The sequence below is a fragment of the Convolutriloba macropyga genome, chromosome 11 (assembly GCF_964194025.1).
Source record: "Convolutriloba macropyga chromosome 11, txConMacr16.3, whole genome shotgun sequence".
Lineage (NCBI taxonomy): Eukaryota > Metazoa > Xenacoelomorpha > Acoela > Convolutidae > Convolutriloba > Convolutriloba macropyga.
This window is the reverse complement of record NC_134478.1, coordinates 2988887-3008636: the sequence shown is the minus strand read 5'-3', so window position 1 is coordinate 3008636 and position 19750 is coordinate 2988887. Positions and strand designations below refer to the sequence as shown.

Sequence of the window (19750 nt, the reverse complement as noted above, 5' to 3'; positions counted from 1 at the left end):
CATCAGTTGTTTCTAATTGTGGCTTAAGATCCTTGAGGTCGTCGCTAAAGTCTGTTTCTAATTCGTAGTTGTTGGTAAAATCTTGTTGCCTTTTTCGCTTTTCTGTTTTCTTTTGTTTTTCAGGAGTTTTGCTTGCAAAGAAATTTTGAGTTTTTGAAATTTTTGGACCTTGTTTTTCACTAACATGGAATATTTGATCCCAATTAGTGTCACTATTCATTAGGTGGTTTATGAATGCAACGTTGTCAACTACAGAAAATTCTGGGTCTTGTCGAATTTCAATGTCTTCTAAAGTGTGCCCAATAGGACCCTTTTGGATGACAACCTTGTTGTTTTGAGGATTGTTTAGCATTATTGGTAATTCCTTTTCTTTTCTAAAACACTGAACGTTGTAAGTATAAATTCCTTGAGCTTGCAGTCCACTTCCAATTACGAAGGAGGTTCCCTTCCTGAAGAATTCATTCGGAGGTCTAATTGATATTACTCGAGTTGATTTTGGTGCTAATGGTAGTTGCTGGTCAAGAGTTACAATTTTGTAAGAGCTAATGTATGGATAGCTTTTCGTTTGGTATCTAGATAATGTGACGGCTACTTCAGGGTAAGTTTTTAGATCAATTTTTGGAGTGGTTAGGTCAATAGATTTTACTGTAGATTCAAGGAAATCCATTCCCAACAAATTCGGCTTGCAACCATCTTTGGCTGAAACCCATGTGGTAACTTCCACTTGATACTTTCCCTCTATGTCGAAAGAAGTTTTGAAAGTTATTTGACCTAGAAGTTTTAGTTTCTCACCATTAACCGCTAAAGTATGATTTTTTGAAGCTTTCATCTCAATGTGTTGTAATTTGCATAGTTCAAGATAAGTGTGGTAATTAATTATAGAGCTTGATGCTCCTGTGTCCAATAAAAACTGTGTTTCTAAGCCGTTATTTTTATTTTTGTCTCCGACGGATTGGTATAAATTAATATAAATATGTGAGTAACTTGTTTTGTTATCAGTAGTGTTTATGAACGGAGACCTGTCTAGTTTAAATACTCGTCGTTGTGATTCTCATTATTGTAATAGTCTCTGGAAGTTTCACTGGTAAAGTGAACTCGAGGGCTTCGCCCTTCACTGTTATCTCTTGAATGAGTATTATTGTTTTGTCTAGTAGGTGTCCTATCCCGGTCATGGTCTCTACTCCTATCACGATATCGATTATCTGATCTTGGAGGACCGTTGCTTTGTCTATCCCTACTATTTTGCCTATTGTTATCTCTGTAAGAGTTGTTTCGATGGTTATTTTGTCGTTCCTGTGATCGGTTATCGTAAGAAGATGATCGATAATTGTTTGAAGAGTTTGATGGGTACGGTGATCGATGTCGGTAGTCTGACCTGGAGTTGTTTTGATAATTGGATTGATTTTGGTTATAACTATTTCTATGTCTGTCCCTAGAATTTCGATTGTCATAATTGTTTGATTTGTAATTTTGTTGTCCTGGTGAATGGCTTCTACTACGTTTATAATTATCTGTGAACTTTTCTCGTTGTTGAGGTGGGTTTCGGTTTTCGTTTTTAAAGTCCTTGTACTTAAAGCAGAAAGCTATTGTGTGACCTGAGCGTTTGCAAAACTTGCAGAATCTAGTCTGGTTTTGTTTGAATCTGGGATTGTCGTTGTTGTATGTGGCGTTTATTTTATGATCTTTCATTAGATTTGCAATTTCTGTGAGTTGGTTTTTTAACCCTTCTATTTCTATTTTATTGTCGATACTACTTGAGGCAGTACCCGTGAATTCACTGCTAACAGAAAAACTTAAGTCTTTAGTTGCTACATGATCCTGTAGTTGTTGCCAAGTTGTAGCTGGGTTTTCTATTAACCGCTGATGTGCCTTTTGCTTGAGTGTAGGTGGCGTTAATCCTCTTACAAAGTACTCCATACACTTAGCGTTACGCTGGTCGTTGTTAAAATCTGGATCTGGCCATCCTTTTTCAACTGCTTTTGTTACTCGGTGTGTATAGCTTTTTATCAACTCATCTGGTTGCCTTTTAATACTCTCGACTTCAATTCTTTTCCTATACTTGTCTTTTGCATCAGTAAAACGGGTGATGAACTGATTTCTAACTTCGTTCCATGCTAAACCTGGTGCTAAGGTTTCAAACCATTGGGCTGCGGGCCCACGCAAAACCGAACCAAACAATGCTTTTTGTCTAGCGTCGTATGCTGCTTGCAAATCAGCATCCGCAGGATCTCTTGTTCCTAGTGAGAATTGGATTTTTCTTTGTATTAAACTAAAGAATTCCTGGGCATCTTCAGATGGATCTAAACCTGTAAATTTCTCTAACGCTATGTCGGGGTACGCAACAACGTTCGCTGCCATGTTTTATTTTAGTGTACGAAAAGAATATTTTATACAAAAGTACTATTAGTTTGGGTAATTAGTGTAGAAAATATTTTTGTTATAAGAATTATGTAATAAAACACTAATACTAAAGTAGAAAGTTGAACTGTTTGTTTTGTGTTATGAATTTTACTTGTTTAGGACCGTTTAATGATTGTATTTTAAATTCAAAGTTTTTGCCGTTATCAGTACTAAAAATTTCAACCCAAGAGTAAATATCGGTTTGCTCAACGGTAAAATTTAATAACCAAGGATAAGTGCTTTCAGAGTGTTTAAATTCAACAGAGTATTGGTGAAATCTGTTTATTTTTGAAAATCTAATTTGTGTGACAAATTCTGTTTTTATAAGTAATTTAACTCTATCTGGTAAACTCGGATCGTCAGGAGAAACGTTGATGTATTTTGGTTTAATAATTTTTAAGATTTGTAAACCAAACGGGGGAATTTTATTTTGATGGCTCATCCACACACAAGATGATAACGTTTATGCTAATTCTATCACACTGTTCTGATTTCTTAGAGCACACAAAAGTTCCTTAAAGTTTGGGTTGGTCCACTTGTAAGTTATGTAGATTTCAGTTTCTGTTTCGCTAGAAGAGTGATGGTAAATGCATAAAAAGTTTCTGTTCTTGTCAGTTAAATAATATGAAACTTTGCCTATTTTGTTATGTACTTTAATACTTATATTTAGATCTTGAACGTTTACTTTAATATATGACATATAAATAACATAGAACAATTGTTTTTGTTGTTTTATTAATGTATTTTTGTATGAAATTACACAGAAGACAGTATAAAAACGTTTAATACGGGATGTTTAGTACATCAGTAGTAGTATTTTTGTAGCTATTATTGTGTTTAAATATTGTTTCTTAAGTGCTTGAGTCTGTTAATGACCGTATTTTAACATGAGACAACAACTTTTCTATGATAAGTTTGTGTACAAATTGGGTTAAAAAGGCTAGTTTACGCTCTTTTAATTAATTATTGGCTAAATTTTCTGCGGGAATCTCGATCACACTGTTTTTAGTTTTTAACAAAGTTAGTAAATTCTGAAAATTTGGGTTCTCAGATGCATAAGTTATACAAAAATCAGCGGGAGAATTATGTTCAAGCACGTAGAAAATAGCTAAGAAAGTAATTCCGTCAGTAATAAACCGTGTTATTTTACCCCTTCTAGTGTTTTCTATTGCTGTTAGATTAAGATGTTCTACAATAACTATTCCAGTTTGGTCCATGCACTGTTTAAAACCTCTATTGGTAAAATTTTTATAGTGAAACCGGTTAAAATTGGGGAATTCTCATCAATTTATGTTATTTTCAGGCTAATAATCTATGTTGGGGGGATAAAATTTGGTTTAAAACCCGTTATTCTTTGTTAAATTTGAGCCTTATTGAGATTTATGTGGTAAAAACTTGGTTAAAATATACTAATTTTGTGTTAAAATTACGTTAATATGGCTATTTTCTTGAGTAATATTGGTTAAAATTGAATAAGAATGATGTTTTTAAGGCTTAAATGTGATTAGTATCCGTTAAATTATGATAAAAGTAACGTTAATTTTGTTAAAATCTGGTTAATATTTGAGACTTTAGGTCAAAATGATGTTTATTTGGTTAAAATTTGATTAATATTACCCCACCCGGGTCAAGGAATTGATAAAACAGAGTGAATATTCAATTAAGGAAGGCTTAAATTTAACCAAAATTGGGTTAATTAATGTGAAAATGCAACAACGTGTGCTTAAATGTGTAGAAAATTAGATATAAATTACACTAAACACGTATTGGGGGGATGAATTCTGGTTAAATTTACGTTAAATTGTTTGAAAATGCTATATTTTGGTCAAAAATTCAGTAAAAATTAGACATATGTTACTCTAAATATGATTTGGGGGGATGATTTTTGGTTAAAAATCGGCTATTTAGTGTGAAAATGCTAAAATTCTGCTGTGAATTTGGTGAAAATCGGCTAAAGTTTAGTTTAATTAGGTGTTGGGGCGGTGAAATTTGGATAATTTTTGGTTATTTGGAGTGTATATGCTACAATTTAATCATAAATTTGGTCCAAATTGGGTCAGAAATAGTCTAAACAAGTTTTGTGGAGATAAATTCTGTATAAATTCCGATTATTTAGAGTGAAAATACTAAAATTTAACCATAAATTTGGTCAAAATTGGGTTAGAAATAGACTAAACAGGTTATGGGGGGATGAATTTTGTATAACTTTCAATTATTTAGAGTGAAAATACTAAAATTCAACCATAAATTTTGTGAAAATTGGGTTAAAATCAAATTAAATATGTTTTGGGGGGATAAAATCTGGTTGAATTTCGGTTATTTAAGGTGTAAATACTAAAATTTAACCATAAATTTGATGAAAATTGGGTGAAAATTAGGCTAAATAGGTTTTGGGGGGATGATTTTTGGTTAAATTTTGACTATAAAATGTAAAAGTACTTCAATTGTTATATAAATAAACTAAAAATTGGACATAGATTACCCCCACCCGGGTCAGAACAATTTTACAAGAGCAAAGAATCAGTTGCCTGTTACTATTTTAATGTAAATTTACTGTATTTCGGCCGTAAATTTGATATATATTACTCTATTTGTTTGTCTATTAGTGTGCTTTCACTTCTGTGCTAGTGGTTATTTTACTATTTTAATCCGATCGGATAGAAAAACAAAAATTCAGGCGTGATTCTTTCCTCTGGGCGCACCAGTTATCAAATTTGGCTGGGCTGCTACAGATCACACAATACGGGATCTCTTTATGTATGCCAGTCAAACTTGATAAAAGATATAACAAATCGAAGGCAAAGATATATGCCTAAGACCTGTCTGTGCTATAAGTCTCAATTTAAAGTAGTTGGGGGGCTGAAAAGTTCAATTAATTAAATAGATAGTTTAAATGAACAAGCTTACACTGAGTAGTATTAAACCGGGTTGAGCTGTTACTCGATTGTGTTGTTGTTAAATGATTGTGTCGTTGAAAACTTCTTCCAGTTGATTTCTCACAAGTATGTTCTGTTGGAAAATTTGCTAAGTTGGAAATCTTTACTAAAATTTCTGTTTAAATTTAGGAATTTATTTTGCAAGAAAAATGAAGCAGTTGTCTGCTGCTCGTCGCTGGCTCTGTTATTTGTCTCTCTAATTTTATTCCGTCCCACTTCGCTGAGAGAAACAATTAATTCCTCTCAGCTCCGTTTGGGCCGATAGGGAGCGAATCACAAACTCACGTTCATAGTGAGGTGCTTCTTAATTTTCCTATTGGCCGAGAAGGCAAGAGAATTAACTCTTTTTTATCTCACGGAAAAATTATTGAAACTCTAAAAAATAATAAAAATCTAAAAAGCTGAGAGCATCAATTATTGATTTCGTAGGCGCCTGTTTTCTGCTTTTCCCCTCTTCTAAAACCGCAACAATTATGGTTTTCTTGGGGGCTTTTTATGAGACTCTATTGTCTTTTCCCCTGAAGCAATCTGCTTCATCTTTATTGAACTTGGGGGGAAAGATCTGCATTGCAACTGTCAAAAGCAGAAGTAATTTAAATCAAAAGAAACTGTGGTTTTACAGGCCGCCTACGTTCAACAATGTACATTTTCTATCCTGGATATAAGCGAGGAGATCCAGGCCTAAAGTTGTGTTATTTAAATAAGTCGAACTGAGTTGTTTAAGTACTTGTGTACTGGTAGTCTTAATAAGCGTTAGTTTGTTTAGCGCGCGGCGAAAGAATGGTTAATTAGCGCCTAAATACGTTCGCTCTAATGCGGGATTAATTATCCGCTCATTTGTAACGGCTCTCGTAATACTACAGCTCACCCCGATTTTTAGCTAAGAAAGTAATTCCGTCAGAAATAAACCGTGTTATTTTACCCCTTCTAGTGTTTTCTATTGCTGTTAGATTAAGATGTTCTACGATAACTATTCCAGTTTGGTCCATGCACTGTTTAAAACCTCTATTGGTGAAATTTTTATTGTGAAACCGGTTAAAATTGGGGAATTCTCATCAATTTATGTTATTTTCAGGCTAATAATCTATGTTGGGGGGATAAAATTTGGTTTAAAACCCGTTATTCTTTGTTAAATTTGAGCCTTATTGAGATTTATGTGGTAAAGACTTGGTTAAAATATACTAATTTTGTGTAAAAATGACGTTAATATGGCTATTTTCTTGAGTAATATTGGTTAAAATTGAATAAGAATGATGTTTTTAAGGCTTAAATGTGATTAGTATCCGTTAAATTATGATAAAAGTAACGTTAATTTTGTTAAAATCTGGTTAATATTTGAGAATTTAGGTCAAAATGATGTTTATTTGGTTAAAATTTGATTAATATTACCCCACCCGGGTCAAGGAATTGATAAAACAGAGTGAATATTCAATTAAGGAAGGCTTAAATTTAACCAAAATTGGGTTAATTAATGTGAAAATGCAACAACGTGTGCTTAAATGTGTAGAAAATTAGATATAAATTACACTAAACACGTATTGGGGGGATGAATTCTGGTTAAATTTACGTTAAATTGTTTGAAAATGCTATATTTTGGTCAAAAATTCAGTAAAAATTAGACATATGTTACTCTAAATATGATTTGGGGGGATGATTTTTGGTTAAAAATCGGCTATTTAGTGTGAAAATGCTAAAATTCTGCTGTGAATTTGGTGAAAATCGGCTAAAGTTTAGTTTAATTAGGTGTTGGGGCGGTGAAATTTGGATAATTTTTGGTTATTTGGAGTGTATATGCTACAATTTAATCATAAATTTGGTCCAAATTGGGTCAGAAATAGTCTAAACAAGTTTTGTGGAGATAAATTCTGTATAAATTCCGATTATTTAGAGTGAAAATACTAAAATTTAACCATAAATTTGGTCAAAATTGGGTTAGAAATAGACTAAACAGGTTATGGGGGGATGAATTTTGTATAACTTTCAATTATTTAGAGTGAAAATACTAAAATTCAACCATAAATTTTGTGAAAATTGGGTTAAAATCAAATTAAATATGTTTTGGGGGGATAAAATCTGGTTGAATTTCGGTTATTTAAGGTGTAAATACTAAAATTTAACCATAAATTTGATGAAAATTGGGTGAAAATTAGGCTAAATAGGTTTTGGGGGGATGATTTTTGGTTAAATTTTGACTATAAAATGTAAAAGTACTTCAATTGTTATATAAATAAACTAAAAACTGGACATAGATTACCCCCACCCGGGTCAGAACAATTTTACAAGAGCAAAGAATCAGTTGCCTGTTACTATTTTAATGTAAATTTACTGTATTTCGGCCGTAAATTTGATATATATTACTCTATTTGTTTGTCTATTAGTGTGCTTTCACTTCTGTGCTAGTGGTTATTTTACTATTTTAATCCGATCGGATAGAAAAACAAAAATTCAGGCGTGATTCTTTCCTCTGGGCGCACCAGTTATCAAATTTGGCTGGGCTGCTACAGATCACACAATACGGGATCTCTTTATGTATGCCAGTCAAACTTGATAAAAGATATAACAAATCGAAGGCAAAGATATATGCCTAAGACCTGTCTGTGCTATAAGTCTCAATTTAAAGTAGTTGGGGGGCTGAAAAGTTCAATTAATTAAATAGATAGTTTAAATGAACAAGCTTACACTGAGTAGTATTAAACCGGGTTGAGCTGTTACTCGATTGTGTTGTTGTTAAATGATTGTGTCGTTGAAAACTTCTTCCAGTTGATTTCTCACAAGTATGTTCTGTTGGAAAATTTGCTGAGTTGGAAATCTTTACTAAAATTTCTGTTTAAATTTAGGAATTTATTTTGCAAGAAAAATGAAGCAGTTGTCTGCTGCTCGTCGCTGGCTCTGTTATTTGTCTCTCTAATTTTATTCCGTCCCACTTCGCTGAGAGAAACAATTAATTCCTCTCAGCTCCGTTTGGGCCGATAGGGAGCGAATCACAAACTCACGTTCATAGTGAGGTGCTTCTTAATTTTCCTATTGGCCGAGAAGGCAAGAGAATTAACTCTTTTTTATCTCACGGAAAAATTATTGAAACTCTAAAAAATAATAAAAATCTAAAAAGCTGAGAGCATCAATTATTGATTTCGTAGGCGCCTGTTTTCTGCTTTTCCCCTCTTCTAAAACCGCAACAATTATGGTTTTCTTGGGGGCTTTTTATGAGACTCTATTGTCTTTTCCCCTGAAGCAATCTGCTTCATCTTTATTGAACTTGGGGGGAAAGATCTGCATTGCAACTGTCAAAAGCAGAAGTAATTTAAATCAAAAGAAACTGTGGTTTTACAGGCCGCCTACGTTCAACAATGTACATTTTCTATCCTGGATATAAGCGAGGAGATCCAGGCCTAAAGTTGTGTTATTTAAATAAGTCGAACTGAGTTGTTTAAGTACTTGTGTACTGGTAGTCTTAATAAGCGTTAGTTTGTTTAGCGCGCGGCGAAAGAATGGTTAATTAGCGCCTAAATACGTTCGCTCTAATGCGGGATTAATTATCCGCTCATTTGTAACGGCTCTCGTAATACTACATTAGCTACTGGTCAACTACTGCCGACATTGAAAAACTGCAAAAAAGACAGACAATTAGCAATCTTTTTGCATTTCTATATACAAAATATATATACCATTGTATTGAAGTAAAAATCCCGAGTCTTTCAATTATAGCCCCTCTCCAATTGTTCAAAATAGAATCGAAACGATGTAAGTACTATACCCACGGTAATTTATTCTGAACTTTTATATATATATATATATATATATATATATATATATATATATATATATATATATAAGCATATATATTATATATATATATATATATATATATATATATATATATATATATATGTATGTATACTTATTCTTAGTTCAATTATTTATTAATTTATTTATTTCGGTTCATCAATCACACAATATCACAAATCACAATATCACAAAAATTGAAACAGATATCAGATATTTGGTACACACTGAAGAGTTTTTGGTACATTGGAAAAAATTGGAATAATTGGTAATGGTAGCTGAAATTTGTCGCTTTACTTGCAAATGTGTTCTTTGTTTGGAAGCCAGCCAAAAATCTTGGATCCATGAGACATTTTGAAGACACGTAACTTAAGGAGACAAGTGATTGCCTAAACTTTTTTTGAAGGAATCATTTTTGACACAAAAAGTATACGTTCAGATCCATTGTTTCTTCGAATTGATTTTTGTATTTTTGGAATCCTCTTGCATATCAATCTGCTGTAACGATGAAATTTCCACTCCTTGTTCAACTTGATTGATACGTATTCCCTAATTAATTCCTTTGTAATTTGAAAATTTTCGGTGAAATCTTTGTTATCGAACTTATTCAGCCTACCAGTCGTTTCGCATTTTTTTATTCAGATCTTTTCACAGTGTGTTTAGAGAAATGATGAAGTTTTCATATAGAGATAATAATTTAATTGTTTTAATGAAAACTGCAGCTACTCAAGAAGTCGGTATATTACAATAGGGATTCCGAACACCAGAACACCTTTTGTATCCACCAAAACAAACTCACTGAGAATCTTCTCCTTCAGATCTTAATTGGGCTGGAGAAATAATATTCAAATAAAAATTTTTAGAGAATTTTTGACTTGCAAATTGCCTCTCTGGAAAATAATACAAATAAAAACAAAAATAAAAGTTTGAAACACAAAATGTATCTGACTTTGAATTGAACAATTTAAAAAGTCAAATTTATGAAAAGCAAAATTGACAGTATATTGACTGTTAACAATAAAGAATTAAAAATTACATATAGGTATCTACAAAAGTCTGTTTTTTGATACCTCTCTATCGCTTCTAACTGAAATTTCAATCTTCTTATCAAAAAAGAGCAACATCAAAACGCGAGAATAGCTAACAATTTTCTTCTAAGTAATAAAAATGATAGAAGTAATTATGCAGAATTGCGGTCACAAGAGAGTTCCTTTACATTAATGCAGTTTTGATTGGCATAAAAAGACAATGTTCTGATATACTATAATACTAGTTGATGTATTGGATAGGAATTTGAAAACGAATTTGAAGAATACAAAATAAAGGGACAAGGTTTTGATATAAAGGATACCGACAAAATTACAAAACACGTTTGAAACAGCCTCTTTTCTGTAATTCATAGTATTGGAGGCTAAAAACACATAACTTTTTGGCACTTTTTGAGCATTAAGAACCGAACATTTTCATAATTTAGTTCCAATCAGCCGATCGAGCGCAAAGTTATTTTAATTCCTTTGAGAAGGCGCACAGTTTCTTCAAACCTCTGACAAAAGCGATTGTCCAAACTAACCCTTTAAGATTATGTCAAGTAAAATAATCAGCGTATTGAAAACAGGATCAACACACACTAACTAAAAAAGTAAGATAAGGAATCAATTCCTCTATATTTTAAGGAAAATGTTATCTGTTAGGATGAGTTTTTTTGGCCCAAGTATGCTTTTTTGCTGAAACTCAAAGAGAGTTTTGTTTGCCACCATTAATTTTCTGAAACAAGTTTTTGCAGTTTTCCTGGAAAAAAGCAATTTGAACTGCTTTGCATTACTAAATTCTGCTTTTTTTTGTGTTGTAGAATAAAACGAAAGATATTTTCGTCCTCGAAAAAATTAGAACAACAATCTAACAAACTGAAAAAAAGCAATCTTGATCTCATCTCTCAGCAAACCAGGAAACGCCTTTGTCAAACTGATGCGTTTTGTTAATTAATTGATATGTTCCGCGCAACTTGAGAAGACCATCACAAATCTTTTTTATTGCCCAAAAACTAAAAAAAAGATCAACCTGCCAAAATAATTAATTTTTCGAACCAAAAACTACGGTTTTCCTACCTTTTTCTGCCGCAATACCGCTATTTTAATTGAAGAAATAAATGCTTAATATTATGAAGTGGAAAAAGTCGCAACTATTTTTGGGTAATATTGATGAATTTTATTATGTTGTATACTCTGAATTTTATTATGTTGGATTTTATTATGTTGGATGCTATGTTGCAAAATTTGAAAGCCTAATTTATTTTTTTTATTGTCATAGCTATTGTAGTTGCATTTTTTAAGCCTAGATTACGCTCAAATGAGACTAATGGAAACAATTTTTGATTTTTTGTTTCAATTAGTTTTTTTAACTACATCTTTTTTATTAATTGATTCCGTCATTATAAACCTAACCATTGATAGAAATGCATGTACAGAGAAAAGTATAAAATCTTCTAAGTTTTTACTGTGTTTGATGTGTTCAGCTCCTTTTTCAGATTATTAAACTTAAATTTTAGCGTTGAATTTTTCAAACACAATTTTGAACCCCTTTATAATTTAAAACCAAAATGATCTAGCCACTATATTGTTTCCACCCGATTTTAAGCTTCTTATAATTGAGGAAAGTTAGGTCTTAATTAATTTTTAGTCTAATTAATACAGAACGAAATTGGGATGATCTGAATGAGATGGGAATACAATTTTTCACACATCAATCAAAGCATTCACAGCTTAATCTGTAAATTAAGTCAGAAGCAAAACTAAAACGATTGGCGATTTTGTTATCTCATCTAGTCTCTAATGGGGCAAATAAAAGCAATTAAAAAGAGAATGGAACTCTGAAATGTATCCTTTTTTATTGCATTCTGAAACCAGCAAGGCAATGGTCGACCATAAGTTCACCGTTCCTTCCTCAAACAAAAAAAACGAAAAAAATATTGATTGTTGAAGGCCATGAGTTTTACGTTAAAAAGGTAACTAAGTTTACCACAGCCTGGAATTGTTCAAGATATCAAAAATACAATTCCTGCATTTCACCATTTACACCAGATGGTCAAAATATTTGCACAAACGGTGAGAAAATTCACAATACTTCCTGTGAAAAACAAGCCACACGAAAAATTATAAAAGAAATCGAAGCCCTGAGTGGAAATTTAACGTCCGCATCAACCGTAGCTTCTGCAAATTTACCATTAAACGAATTTTTTTTGACACAAAATGCACTACTTTCGGAACTCAATTTAACATCAAATTTCAACCAGTGTAGCGTTTAAAAAAAAATTGCAAACATTGTCAATTCATGAAATATGGGTCCCGCATTTTTGTATCCCCGATGTGTTTAAAAAGTTTTCAGACTGATGGCGCAAAACATGACTAGTACCATATTTCAATTTTTGCGCAGAGTTCATGAAAGGAGTTCTCGAAGGTTCTAAATCTTCGCTTGCGAAAACTACAGGTTTAAATTATCAGCTAAATACAGCCATCAAATTTACACTCTTCATATATAATTTTCGGTTTTGCACCTGCTTGTTTGTTTGCTACCCCTGCAAAAAAATCGGGAAAAAATTACAGCTCGCTAAGTGATGATTTACAGTCACGCCCAAAGATTTTTTGCTTGGTTTTGAACTTGCTCAAAGTGATGCTCAAAACATAATTTAGCTTCAATGCTGCCGAGTTGCTATTTGAACTAAATCAAATTTTTTGAGGAAAATGGGAGAATATAAATTTAAAAAAAAATGGTGTCATAAACTCATGTAGTGACCTTGGCGCTCAAAATGATCTCTGCTCTCGCTTTTGAAAAACATGAGGAAAAATTTTTTTGAATTGATTTCTGGGAAATTACTTATGTGGCTGATCAAGAGCAGCTTGACAGCTTCGTCACTGAAAACATAGCTGAGCATTGGTGACCTCCTTGATAACTCACGCGATTTACAATTAGATATGACACTTTCACAGCTGCTATAAAATTATCAATCTGGATTTCAATGAAAATTCTGCTTAACCCACGTAATAATTTTGTTACGATTTGATAAATTATGCCTTCACAGAAAGTATGTTGTAAAAATTAGTTTGCATCCTTTCAATTGTAAATTACCGGTTTTACTGTCTTCTAGACCAAGGCAGTTTTTGAATTGTTTGATTCAAACCAAGCAAAACAGATGTCAGACTTGTTATGAGCTCTTTTTCGTTTAAATGCATTGCGCTGAAAATGGCCGTCTCGTCATTTTACTTCAATTTCAAACAAACACATGCTCTTCAATGCCGCACACTTGAAAATCAATAGTTTTTTTATTATCTAAATACTTTGAACTTTAGGTTTGCTAATTGTTTTTTGGACGCCACAATAGAAAAAAAGTTCTGATGTTTTACCGGTTTCGGGTGAATAAATTTTAGGTCTGATTTACCGGAAAAAAGTTTAACCTATTAAAAAACTCGGTTAGAAAATTCCACTTGATAGCTTACCCGTTATATTTTCCGTTCTTAATTGTTGAAAATGAACCCTTAATTCAAGGATTTTACTTAGATATAATTTCAAACGAGAGCTTAAAAAGATAATTGTCGAAAAAACCACAGTTAAGAATTTTTTTTTCTGGGTCTATCGAGACTCAATCAAAATAAATTAATTATGACACTAATAATTAATACAAATTGAAACAATTTTTCTCACAAAACATCGCTCACAAAATATCGCCACTTGAGTTCACAAATTTGCTGTTATTTTATTTAATCACAAATTGGTACGAGCATCGCTTCCGTTGCTATTTGTTTGTTTTGTTTTTGTTTGTTTTTGTTTACTCTTTGCAACAGGTAGCAAAATTGAGATGATATTTGCCACCATCTTCTTCCATATTCATGAAGTTGAATTTGGGATACTGACATTTTTTCATTTGGAACTCCATTGTGGGCACTTTCAGTTGTAGACCTTTCACACATTTCCCTTTTCCTTCGTATGAATTATCAAAAAAAGATAAATCCCCCTCCCGTTTAAAATTTTTGGATCTTTTCCGTTTGTGACCCCCAGTACTTTTTGCACCCCCAGTTACAGAGAACGTGTCATTACATCGTAAATCATTATGTAATAATATGGCGCGTGCGTCTGGGACGCAAAAAATACGCACCCACTAAGCCTGGGGGGGGGGGGGCACAAACGGAAAATATCTTAATTATGTGGGAGAAGTCAAATGAGAAAAATGCAAATCTTCTAATGAAACAATGCATGAGTCTTGAAATTCAAAAAAAATTGAAAAAATTAGAACTGTTCTGTTTAACCCCCCCCCCTTCCCCGGTGTTTTTTATGCCCTACGCCCCCCAGCAAACAACTTATATGTTGTTATATAGCACGTTACTCTGTAAAAAAATAGCACGTGCGCTTGGGGGGGGGGGGGCGTAAAAGATAAAAAGCCCACTAAGCTTTCAAACAGCACTAAGCACTCCCACTAAGCTGCTAGGGGGGCACAAACGGAAAAAATACAAACAACATAATGGGCATTATACTTTTACAATGTTGATACATTGTAAAAACGGGCTATTTTTACTTACACTTAATCATTTTAAGAAATCTGTAAGTTCGCAGTCACTTTCTTTGTAAAGTATCTTTAGTAGTTCAGCAGTGAGCGGCGACCACTACTGAACCCCCCCCCCCCCCCCCCCACCTCGACTTTATTGGCCTTTTCATATGCTCGACCCCTCGACTAAGGTCGGTGCCTGTAGAAGTTTGTAAGGAAAGCGTGAAGGAAAAGAGAAAAAGAGAGAACCTTCAGGGCATCTTGGTTTTAGACGATCCCTGTGTGCGAATACACAGTACCGTCCAGAAGGCCAAACATTTTCGAACGCATCTATTTTCTCAACGAAATCTTGCATCTTCAATTTATGCTCTTCAACACTGTGTCTTATGTTATTTGACCGTTTCTCGACATTTTTACATTGTGACTCGATATGTTTCGACAGTTTGTCTTTCAGCTCTGCTATTTTATCGTCCAGTTTTCTTGAAGCTTTTTCGAAGTTTTCGATTATTTTGTCATTCACAGAATCGAGAGATTTGAATGGATTTTGAGCTTGTGCGACAATTCTGTCAATGCCGAGTGGAATTGAGTAAACAGCCGTGTATTCTCGGGTCTAGGTTTAAGTTCTTTTCCAGTCAACTGAGATTTCACAAATAAAGCGTTTCTTTGAGTTATAATAAAATTTAAATCTCCAAGTCTCAAATTGGAAAAAAGTGAAGGAAAATAAATAGATTGTTCATGGGGATAATCCGTTGGCGGTCCTGTTTAAGGTTTGTATCCCTACAAACCAAGATTGCCTCCACTCATAATAAATTTTATTACACTGGAACAATTTGGCTTTATTTTTGGTTAAAAAATAACGTGACGTATAGATCTAACATTTTTTAATAACTCTTGATTATTCCTGATAAATCTCATTAATTCTCCTTTAATCTTATGATTTTGCATGATGTTATATGCGCTGTTGTTTATTTTTCTTGCTTATCTTGCCATCATACCATTGCAAAGATCTTACAAGCTTGTTCATATCTGCCAATTAACATGGCATAATCTTGGTAAGGCTAACCAGATTTTATCATGCATCTTAACATGACTATAAGTCATTTTTAATTCATTGGGTTAACTAAAAAACTAAAACCCAATAAATTAAAATGTCTGATAGTCTTGTTAAGATGGATGATAAAATATGATTAGCCTTACCAAGATCTTGCATATGATATTTGGAAAGAAAACATCACATAAGAACAAGATTGTAAGATCTTCACATTGGTATGATGGCAAGAAAAGCAAGAAAAATTAACCAAGATCTTAGTTCTTAAACAATTTTTAAAAGCATCGAATAAATGTAAACAGGAAGTGAAATGAGGCCACTCTAGTTTTCACGAAGTTTTCTCGGATAATCTTGCAAGATCATACATGATGGTTGGTTATTTTGAAAGATCTCACAAAACGTAGTGTAATTTTACAACATCTTGAATGACGTAGAGTTCTTTTGCAAGATCTATAAATACGTGGAGTTATTTTTCAAGATTTTGAAATGACGATGATGATGATGATGATGGCGAGGGCTTATCCACTCTTTCCAAACCCAAGAGTGGTTGTTTATCATCAGAAGGCTTGACAGAAAAGGTGAGTCTTCAGCAACTTTTTGAATTCTTCCAGAGTTTCTGCCATTCGAATGTACGCAGGCAACTCATTCCATTCCTTGGCTCCTTGGAACCTGAAACATCTGCGAGCAGCTTCTGAAGTACAATTTGGTAGCATAAAAAGCCTCTGTCTGGAAGGGCATGCCGAATTCACATTTCTTTCGAAAAGTTCCCGCAAGTAAATAGGAGCGATGGCTCGGTCAACTTTGAACATACTGCATAATAACTTGAAAGTAATCCTTTGTTTAATGGGAAGCCAGTGTAACTTTTTCAGAGCTGACTTCGAAGACGAAAACTTTGATAAACCGAAAACGAACTTTGCAGCTGAATTTTGAACTTTTTGAAGTTTTTGAATGAACTGCTTATCCAGTCTAGTATAGATAAAATTGCAATAATCCAAGCATGGTAAAATGAAGCACGATACAAGTTCTTTGCGTTGTTTAATATCAATGAACCTTTTAACAGCATACAATTTACGAAATTGAATATAACACTGTTGGCAGACTTTGTTGACCTGTTTTTCTAAGGTAAGATTTCTGTCAAAGTGTATTCCCAAAATTTTCACAGAACTTTTTATCAGTAGTTCAGTTCCAAATAGGACAAGCTTTTCAGGAGGTTTGAAACTGGACTTGCGGTTACTGAGAAAAATGATATCAGTTTTATTCTGGTTGTTGACAAGTTTCAACTTTTTCATCATTCCAATGGTACACTGAAGCACATTGTCGATCTCATCTCTTCCTTGTTCATAGTCAAACATCAACTGACAATCATCTGCGTAAAAATGATATGAAACATTCATTTCATCTAGCAAAGTATAAAGCGGAGTCAGATATAATGAAAACAACAAAGGGCCCAAAATAGACCCTTGCGGGACACCAGAAGTGCTGATTAAACTTTCCGATAAACAATTGTTGTTGAAGACTTGTGAGCTTCTATGTTTCAAATAACTTTCGAAAAAATTCAGAACTATTCCATTGAAGCCAAACTTGTTTTTGAGTATCATCAATAAAATGTCCAGATTCACTGTATCAAATGCCGAGGTCATATCCAGCGATATGACAACAGCAGGTTTCTTTTTGTTCAATATTTCAGACACTTTCTCCAGGCAATATAAAATACTTGATTCCGTTGAATGATTCTGGCGATAGGCTGACTGGAAGCGTGGCCATAATCCATTCTTGTTGAAGTATGATTTCATCTGAGAGAGTACATGACGTTCAATTATTTTAGAAAGTAGTAGTGTGTTCGTAACCGGTCGGTAGTTTCCAAGATCGTTCTCATCATCTTTCTTGTGTAAAGGGACTATAACTCCCTGCTTCAAGGAACTCGGGAAAACTCCATGGGATAGTACACAGTTAAAAAGCTCCGTGAAGGTATCAGAGAAACGATTTATTAAAAATTTCAAACGAACTGCTGGTACAACATCATGTGGTGCTGTAGAATTCGATACATGATTAAGGCTTCTTTCAACTTCCAATTGACTCAGTAACGAAAATTCAGACCAATGGTGCTGACATGTAGGTTCAAAAAATGGGATAGAGTTGTCAAAACGCTGAAAAAGACGCGTAACCTTCTGCTGGAAAAATTCATTGAAGTCCCGGGATAAAACTATGGGATTCTGGTAATTGGGGAGTTTGTTGATTTATCTTTTGAACAATTCATCAAAAGTGAGGTATCTCAATTTGCTAGATTCATTTTGGAGACGTTTTGAAAGAAACCCATCTCGTTTTTCCTTTAGAAGATCTCTGTAAAAATACAAGTGAGACTCAAAACGAACTTCATTCTCAGTTGATGGATATTTTTTCAAGGTTCTCTCCAACTTTCTTTTTCGGCGCTTGGCTTTGACACATTCAGAATCAAAATAGCGAGGGCAATCGGTGTGCACTAGAAAACGTTTAAAAGGAACAATTTGATCCCTAGCTGTGGCAAGCTTATTGTGAACAATATCAAATACTCCATCGATAATTTCTGCAGAAGTATTACCATTAATTCCAGAGAGGGCACTATGAAACACATCATTAAAAATCTCAGCGTATTCATAATCGTTGACAGATTTCCAATGATAACCCATCCTGTACTTTGTCTCTTTCACAGGTCGTTCAATTTCAAAGTCGAATAATAGAGCAAAGTGATCCGAGGGCAGACTTTTGTCCAGAAATATGTCAACTGAAATTTCTCTGTTCGTTATTACTAGATCCAGTATGTTGCCATTTACTGACGTTGCTTCACTAGGACAGCAGCATAAACCAAACTCTTCAAGGAGAGAGTTGAATTTCAGCTGAAATGAACCGTTCTTGTTCTACGGGATATTGAAGTCACCTAAGATAAAACAATTAAAATATTGAGGTAGGTACTTGGAAACTTGGTCGGAAAACTGGTCGAAAAAAGAAGTTATTGATCCAGAAGGAGGTCGATAAATAATGATAAAAAGAAACGTTTTGCGATAGAACGTTATTCCAAGAGATAGAAATTCCAAATGCGGAGAAACCGAAGAATTAATAACTTTCGCTTTGAATTTGTTTTTCAGGAAAAGAGTAATTCCACCACCACGTGAGCGTGTACGAAAGACGTGAAACGAAGAATATTTACGGCCAGCTATCAAATCAATACAGTGCTTCGTTGATTCTGATATCCAGGTTTCAGTGATAGCCAAGAACGCAAAGTTATTCAGCATCAAATATTGATGTAAAAGCTCAAACTTGTTGCATATGGACCTGGCATTCCAAAGACAGCCCTTGACCGAGTATGTATTTAGTCAATTTGTAGTTACTTGCTGCCCAGAATTCACAGTCTTCAACCAAGCTCGTGCCTCATCGTTCAGGAAATACCTGCGCAAGATTATATTCTCTGGCCAGGTGTCACTACACTCCACAAGCTCCGTTTTATCATCAGGGAAAATAATGTGAAAAGACTTCACTTGTTGGTTCCGACTCGGCAGTTCTCTGCACGCTAATGGATTCAAGTTTTGGTCATTACAGTACTTGAGAAGAGAGTCTGTATCAACTGTTACCGGAACCCGGCTAACGAAGTAATGTTTGCGTGGTGGCAACTTCAGCTTAGGTTGAACTCCTTGGAATGTCGCATTTGTTTTATTGCCTTGAAATACAGCCACCTCATTTACAGACCGCTTCCGTTTTTTGGATCTGTCACTGGTTACGGAGAAGGCGCTATCCCTTCTGTTTTTGTGAATACCAAGGATGTTTCTTGCGGGATTTGTTTCAATTACTTTCTGAGCATAGGATGGTTTATGCCAAGGGTTAGACGGAGCTTCTACCATCTCATTTCCAGTGCAGACAGTGAAAACATCTTTATCATGTGATTCAATCAGTGCTTGTTTCACTTCAGTCACATCCGATTCAATTTTATCGAGCTTTTGCAATTTGAGATTCAATTGTAGCACAAGATTTTTAATACTTAGCTTCGAACACTCGTCACAGATCCAGTTCACAGTTCCA

At 33.9% G+C, this 19750-nt stretch overlaps 1 protein-coding gene across 3 annotated transcripts in view; it reads right to left on the bottom strand.

Annotated features, from left to right (window-relative positions):
• Nucleotides 1-13737: 13737 nt before the first annotated feature.
• LOC142349327 (uncharacterized) overlaps nt 13738-19750 on the bottom strand; it is a 27165-nt gene continuing 21152 nt past the window's right edge. For all 3 annotated transcript variants that reach the window (XM_075400803.1, XM_075400802.1, XM_075400801.1), the window contains exons 7-8: nt 14902-15262; nt 13738-14069 (exon numbers count right to left, since the gene is read on the bottom strand). In XM_075400803.1, coding sequence (XP_075256918.1) covers nt 13939-14069; nt 14902-15262 — 492 coding nt within the window. In that variant the 3' untranslated portion in view covers nt 13738-13938. The remainder of the gene's footprint in view (nt 14070-14901; nt 15263-19750) is intronic.